Here is a 7,415-nt window from a genome sequence, read left to right on the forward strand (position 1 = left end):
GGAACTAGACATATGCAGGGGTGTAACGTGAACAATGTTAGGCCCCACCACCTCAAAATGAGAAACCTCCTTTGTCCAACCAAGCATCAATACTATACACAATACTGAGCATTCCATGAAACCCAAACATGATATTAATCAAAACCAAAAGAAACAATGAGGACACCAAATGTTACATTCACGGAACCATTATACTTCAAAGTGAACAAATAAAATCCTCAATTACAACAAGTATATTATCCGTGGCCTTCCATAACTTAAATCCAATTACCCTAAACAATTTTCATCAATTATGTTTGGTTTCAACAACACATCAATGGCCAAGAAAAGAGGGAGAATATTCATATATGTCTACATATAATCACTCAAATACACAAATCCCTAAACCCCAATAAAACCAAATTAAGTACTCAAAACTCTGTGATTACTCAACATCAGAGCCAAATAATCTCCAATCAATATCCAATCAGCAAAATGAAATTGTAGAGTAATCAAAAGAGGGAAGGAGAAATAAAGAAGGGGAATATGAACCTGTCGTTGGCGCTGATACTGTGAAGGCAAGGAAACAAACCTCGTTGATGCCGCAACAAGGGAATGTGAACCCCAAGAACAAATAGCAAGCCAGAACAAAGGTGATTGCGGTGGCAAAAATGGAGGTCCATCCCTACGAGATTCAGCAGTGGACGTTGGTCGAGCAAGAGAAGGAATCTCACCTCTGCTTCGCGCATAGTAAAGAGAACAAAAAGACCAAAGCAAAGATAGAGAAAATGTGAGTGATCCCTCCGTTCGTGTAGTTCGTGTGTCTCCTAGAAGAAGAAACCTGGAAATCTCCATGTCGTGGTCATCCAAAAAAGTTTCTCTCGTCAAGCGTTAAGGTTGAGAGAAGAACAGTGAATGTGAAAGAAACAAATGTGAAGAACAGCGATCTTCATCGAGCCAGCTCCGCCGCGCCGTCTACGTCGTGTCAGCTCTGTCGCGCCAACTCCGTCCCGCGGTCTTCGTCGCACCAGCTCCGTCGAAAAACCTAAGTTCAGAGTGCCAATCGATTCCGCTCCGCGATTAAGCCATGCCGTAGCCTCCGTTGCAGTGATCTTTGTCGCGCCAGCTCTGTCCCGCGGTCTTCGTCGCACCAGCTCCGTCTCCCCCCATTTGAAGGTGTTTTTCTTCTTCTCCCCCATTTCTCTCGTATTTGTATTTTTACTTTGTACTCTATGTACATGTTTCTGTAGATAGAAAAAAAAAGATGCTCAAGCAATTATATTGGGTATGTAATCATCAATAATACAATCACACCAATCATCATTTTTCACAATAGGCATTATTGTCACTTGGTAATGGTTTGATTTGGACCCTCTTTTCTTGATTTTGTCTAATCCAGTGGGAGCCGATTAGAAATGGCTTTCTCATTAGTCGACGAATTGGTGCTCATAGTCCAAATATTGCTTGATTTTTAGGACTTTTCTTTATATATTATACACACACAGAACAAAACTCTGGTAATTTTTCTAGTTGGTTTTGGTGTTTTTTAATAAGAATTGGTGAACTAATCCAAATTCTATCTCTATCAGTAAGATTAATCTAGTCCACTCATGATCAACTTGGTTATCCATAATACTGTTTCAAAGTAATAATGACTATGATATTTTAATGGGTTATTTAATTTCTAGTGTTATCTGTTGTAATAAGTGTCTAGTGGTGGAAAAAGTAATTGTTAATTAATTTGAGACTCTTGTGAAAGTTTACTTGAATTGGTATAAAATGTAAGCAGAATCATAGGTTTCATCTTCTTCTCTTTTTCTTCCCCTTTTAATTCCTCTGCGTGTACAAAAAAAACCATGTTGTGTGTTTTTCATACAGGAATTCATTAAACTATTTCAGTTATGTGTTTTTCACTGATTTTTGGTGAATTAAATCCCAAAAAATTCATCAACAAAACTTGTTTCATTGGTGCTCCAGAATGCTCACAATGTGTTTCTGAGAGTATCACTTATGGTCAATTAATGTGTTTCTTCACTTTTGTTTTTACTTGCAGTTGTCAATGGACTCATCACCTAATCTCAACTAGCATCCTGGTTTTATTCTCTATCTCTTTATTCATTTGTCATTTGTCACGTTTATGTGGCTTATATTATTAAAACTAGCATTATTTGTGTGGCCTACATAGAACAACTACCATCTATGTCTTTATTCTGCAGAAAATTTAAAAACTGATCTAAAGTATATCGTAATACTAAAACTTACAAAACACTATTATAACAATGATAACAAACCTAAATTTCCCTTTAGAGCATATTCTATAATTTGTATTCAGTTCTTTGTCATTATGCATTGGGCATTGGCCTTTCAGTTACTTCTGCAAATAGTTTCAAATATTGCTAATTCCTGGGAAAGTTATGTTGATTTGGATTGGTTTGGTTAGATGAAAAGTTTGGACATTTGATGTTTTACTAGCTGGTTGGTGGTAATCTTTTATGTTAGCTGGTAGTAGCATAAATTTCAGTTATGGGTTCCTGATAGAAAATTACACTAATCTCCCGTGCTTTGTATCTAGAACCATTTGTAATGCTTTGTAAATAAAAGTAAGATAGTGTATGAAATTCATTTGTCTAAATAATCATTGTTAACGAATACAAACAATAAGATGTAGTTCAATGACTACTCTTAAACTTGCATCCTTCTGCATTACTATTATTTAATATGTCTTTTATTAAAGTCCATGAATTGAACTGTTCAATTCAGATCTTAATTTTAGTCAACCAAAATAACAATTGTCATTTAAAGCCTGATCTGGTTTGACATATTACTTCTGACCAACAACTTGTCATTCAAATAACACAATTTTTAATGTGGTTATGAGTCTATAGTATATTGATTCAATTACAAAAATGGGGATAAAGATAAGCAATAGGAATGGAAGATTGTCTCTATCCCTAAGAATGAGGAAGCAACACTATTGGAAAAATCCTGATTACAGACATATATTTGTATGAAAATATTTAAGAAAGAAACTCATGCATATTCTTCTTTTAAATGTTTTTGGCATGAAATTCATTTGGTTTTTTATAAAAAAAAAAGTATTTAGCAAAAAATTTAAAAATTGTAGTAAAAACTTTTCTGCATCAAATATAGATTTTCTTATTTAAAATTATTTGCAAACAGAGATGTTATAATTACCTACAAATTAACTTATGTATATGTCTATTATATAACTTCTTTTTCTAATAAAACTTTGCAGGAAAAGTATTAAAAATTGAGAATTATTTATTAAATATAAATTTGCAGATAATCATATTGTAACAACCTAAGAAAATAGAATATTTGTACTCTCTTTGATTCTTACAATTAAAGTATTAAGTAAACCTGGTTCTATGGAGTGAAGAAATATACACAAGCATGATAATAGAGTGTAATTGGAGTCCTTTTACTATTTAAAGTATTTCCAAATACATGAGATTGATAAAAGCTTTCAAAAGGCAAAATGGGACTAATAATTTATACCATATTAAATACCTAGGTACATTACTTCCAAAAGAAACTCATTCCATTGCACTCAATATACTAGCTAGCATCATCACCATGCACCATGCTCATTGGAATCGATCATTACAAAAGAGACACGACCCCACAAACAATGCAGTTAGTGAAAACTTTGAGTAAACATGACATTTAATAAAATGCGTGTTTAATTATATATTAAATTTACGTAAAATTAATTAGAATTGATTTAATATAGAATTTAATTTTTAAAATCAATTAAATAGTAAAAAAATCGCAGGAAATTAAAAACAACTTATTATTGTTTAAGCATCGAATCTCTTTCCCTCTTTACCACTAAGATTAGACATAGTATGCCTGCATATTCCCTACTCTTCTTCTCTCTCTCTCTTCACATTTCAAATTCGTTTCACTCTCAATAATAATTGCTCCTTTCTGGATGCCTATTTTGCTCCTCCTCCTGGATACCTATCAATTTGAATTATGGTGTGCGACTATTCAATTTTGGATTGCAGATTCTAGTGGTTTTGTTTAACATCATTTCAATGAGGGAGCGGAACTAAAGCAAGGATGGGATTTCATGCAGAAGGACATCAGTAAGCTCAAGAACATTCTGGAAGGTCTACCCGAACTTCAATTCAGCTCTTGGACTGCATGATCCTAGTGAGCTCAACAGTTAAACTCGTGATTTCAGTCTTTTACGGTAAGCTGTTGCATGGGTTTGATTGATCCTGATTTCACTCCAATCATTAATCATATTTTTTTAACACAATCAGCCAAATTAAATTCTGATATATAGTGTATAATCATTTACTTCATTCACAACTCATGTTACTTTTTATTTGGTGCAGTATGGATTTTCATAAACAGGAATCACATGTTAGTGAGTTCTCATTAATCTAAAATTGAAGGTAATTAAGTTTCAATAAACCATGATTCTTTAAGGAATTGGTACAGTTCTCCCCATGCATTCTTTATATCTAGTTTTCACTATTGTGATTCACTTTTGGTTTCTCATAAATATATGTAGCCATGCCAAAGGTGAAACGTTTCCAAAATCCACATAAATCATTACTTCAACCTCCAGCTAATTCTTTACCATCAACAAATCCCGTACCAACAAATGAAACGTCATCACACACTTCAATGAGCATTACACCACCAATAGATTCCTCATTGCCCACTGAGAACTCACAACAACCCAAAACATCTACAAAATATGTTCAACGTGAATCTTCATCATATTGGACTGTTCATGCAATAGGTATATGTCATATTTATTTTTACATGACCATAATTTTTAAAATTTTACTTATGGTTAAGTAAGTTGTTTTATGGTTAAAGACTTAGAAGGAGTTATCAAGAAAATTAAGGTGAAGGTCAGAGAAGTAAATAACTTACCTCGTGGGGAACGCATCATTGTGGACTTTGATGAGTTAGGCATGGCAATTGGTGAAGGACAAGGCGTGCTTGCAGGATATTGTGGTACATTGGCAATTGATTCTAATTTGTTTCCAATTAATTTTGAAAGATGGTCTGGGAAAACAGGCATGCCTGACACTTACTTCTTGGAATGCTTTAAGGAAATATTACAGGTACATCTTTATGCATGTTTGACCTTATATCTTTTGTAAATGTTACATTTACTCAAATGTTTACACACTAACTATGTCTTCTTTTTTCAAAAGCCTCGATTTTGTTTTAAGACTGGTGAAGCTAGTGCACAACGGTATTGCAAACTAACTTTTAGTAGGAAGTGGGCTGCACATAGGCAGAATTTATGGAATGAGTTTTATGATCCAACGAAAAGCAAAAATGAAATCATAAGTAATGTGCCAAATGGTATAGACAGAACTCAATGGGCTCATTTTGTTACTTATCGTCTAAAACCGGAAACATGGGTACAAGTTACATTATTTTGAATGTTGTGAATTGTTTGTGTAGATATTTTTGTATTGTTGTGTGAACCTACAATTTTTTTGTTCATAGGAGATTTGTAAAAAAAATAGAGAAAATCGCAAAAAGCAAGTAATTCCTCATACCGATGGTTCTAAACCTATGTCAAGAAGAAGACATGAGATGGTAATGATATTAATTAACATGACACTTTACTATTTTTTAATTTTCACTATTTAACTTAACTTCTCTTTTTATTTAGTTTTTGGAAACTGGACAGTTGCCTAGTCGGGGAAAGTTATACATTGATACTCATAAAAGAAAGGATGGATCATTTGTAAATGATGCGGCAAAGGCTATATCGGTTAGTTGTACCATAATATGATATTTTCATGCATTTCCTTTCAATGTTTAGCATTTTCACTACATATTGTTGTATGCCTATAGGAACAAATTGAAGTGGGTTTGACTCAAAGCACTAATGATGAATTAGAGGTTTCTCCTAATGATGTTGTTGGTAGAGTGTTAGGCCCAGAGCATTCTGGGAGGGTGCGATGCATGGGTTTAGGAGCAGCTCCTACTAACTCATTTAGAAATACAAGATTTTGACTTTCGGATTTAAGCATTGCTTCATCTAGTGTTGCCACATCATCAACATCTTCTGATCAGTGGCAACAAAAGTACACTAATTTAGAATCCCAAATTCAAACCACCTTGGGTGCACTAAAAGCCTACATGATAATGAAGGAAGGAAAGATCCCTGATGAATTAACTGCCTTCTTTGATCCTCAACCACAAGTAAGTTATGTCCAGCCTTTGAAACTAATTATCTTGGTACTTATTTGTGATGTGATTTTTGATACAAGAATTATACTGTATCGGTGTGAGTTAATCATCGATACCAAATAATCATGATTTTTGTGCAGGTCAATGATCTAGTAATAAACTATTTTAGTATATGCATGTTAATTTCATGATTTGAGGTTGATGTCCTTCTTGCAGCTAATATTTATCTTTTATAATTTCAGATAACCGGTGATGCAAATGAGCCTGAGTCTTCTATGGGTACAAGAGGATCATCTAGTGGTAGCAACATTTAAGGTGTTGATGATGTTTTTTAGGATGAAACTATTTTAGTGTATTATGAACTTTGAGTAAGTTTGGATTAAGTTGTAATTGTTTCAATTTAAATTGCTTTCATGTTAATATGTTGATTTTGAGAATCAAAAGTTTTAATGATATATATTTGAGTACTTTGGTTGAAGTATTTGATTGAAGTTTACAAAAAATATTGTTGATGTAAAAATATAAGTACCTCAAATGATGACATACATTGTCAAGTATAGTAGGAAATTCCAATTACAAACAAAATATTGTTTTTTTATGAGATTTGAATAATGCAAGAAAAATATAGTAATAAATCCACAAATTAAATAATACAAACGAAACAGGTTAAAACTTTTACAATATAATCCTCAAATTGAGGAGGGTATTAACCCCCACAAAAAAATGAAAAATAGGAATTTTGGAATCAAATAGGTTTATGGAAATAAAGGAGGTTTTAAACCTCCACAAAATAATAGTCATGAATAGGAGAGGTTATAACCCTCCATTAAAAAACTTTCACAAAATAAACTTGGTACCACGGGTTATAGAAAACCTCCACAAATAACTTGTGGGGAACCTAACTGTGGAGGTTTGAAAAACTCCTGCAAATTATTTTGTGGAGGGTAAAAACCCCCGATAAACAAAATTAAAGCCTCCGCAATTTAGTTTTTCTTTTGTAGTGCGCCTCAAATAAGTCCCTAAGAACTTGTTAACAACCTCTAATTGACCATCGGTCTATAGGTGGTAACTTGAGGAAAGATGGACTTGTACCCCTTGATAGGCTAGAAATTCTTGCCAAAAGTTGTTGATAAAAACTATGTCTTGATCACTAGTAATAGAATTAGGGAAACCGTGCAATTTGAACACATGATTCATGAAGGATTATGCTACCTCCTTAGTAGTATAAGGGTGACATA

At 33.4% G+C, this 7,415-nt stretch overlaps 1 protein-coding gene across 4 annotated transcripts; it reads left to right on the forward strand.

Moving 5' to 3' along the window:
- Positions 1 to 4,525: 4,525 nt before the first annotated feature.
- On the forward strand, positions 4,526 to 6,216 carry LOC114169024. 4 transcript variants are annotated; one of them, XM_028054033.1, is made up of 6 exons: positions 4,526 to 4,759; positions 4,840 to 5,090; positions 5,184 to 5,396; positions 5,485 to 5,577; positions 5,654 to 5,755; positions 5,839 to 6,216. In XM_028054033.1, the coding sequence occupies exons 1-6, from the start codon at positions 4,528 to 4,530 to the stop codon at positions 5,998 to 6,000; spliced, it is 1,053 nt and encodes a 350-aa protein (XP_027909834.1). In that variant the 5' UTR covers positions 4,526 to 4,527; the 3' UTR covers positions 6,001 to 6,216. The 4 variants fall into 4 exon arrangements, with proteins under 4 accessions (XP_027909834.1, XP_027909835.1, XP_027909837.1 ...); XM_028054034.1 differs by having other exon boundaries at positions 5,921 to 6,216; XM_028054036.1 differs by having other exon boundaries at positions 5,915 to 6,007.
- Positions 6,217 to 7,415: the final 1,199 nt, after the last annotated feature.

Source organism: Vigna unguiculata, chromosome 11, assembly GCF_004118075.2.
Source record: "Vigna unguiculata cultivar IT97K-499-35 chromosome 11, ASM411807v1, whole genome shotgun sequence".
Classification (NCBI taxonomy): domain Eukaryota; kingdom Viridiplantae; phylum Streptophyta; class Magnoliopsida; order Fabales; family Fabaceae; genus Vigna; species Vigna unguiculata.

Coding starts and splice junctions, on each gene's coding strand:
- LOC114169024 (XM_028054033.1), top strand. CDS start 4,528: ATGCCAAAGGTGAAACGTTTCCAAAATCCACATAAATCATTACTTCAA. Junction 4,760..4,839: donor TTGGACTGTTCATGCAATAG/GTATATGTCATA, acceptor TTATGGTTAAAG/ACTTAGAAGGAGTTATCAAG. Junction 5,578..5,653: donor CAAGAAGAAGACATGAGATG/GTAATGATATTA, acceptor CTTTTTATTTAG/TTTTTGGAAACTGGACAGTT.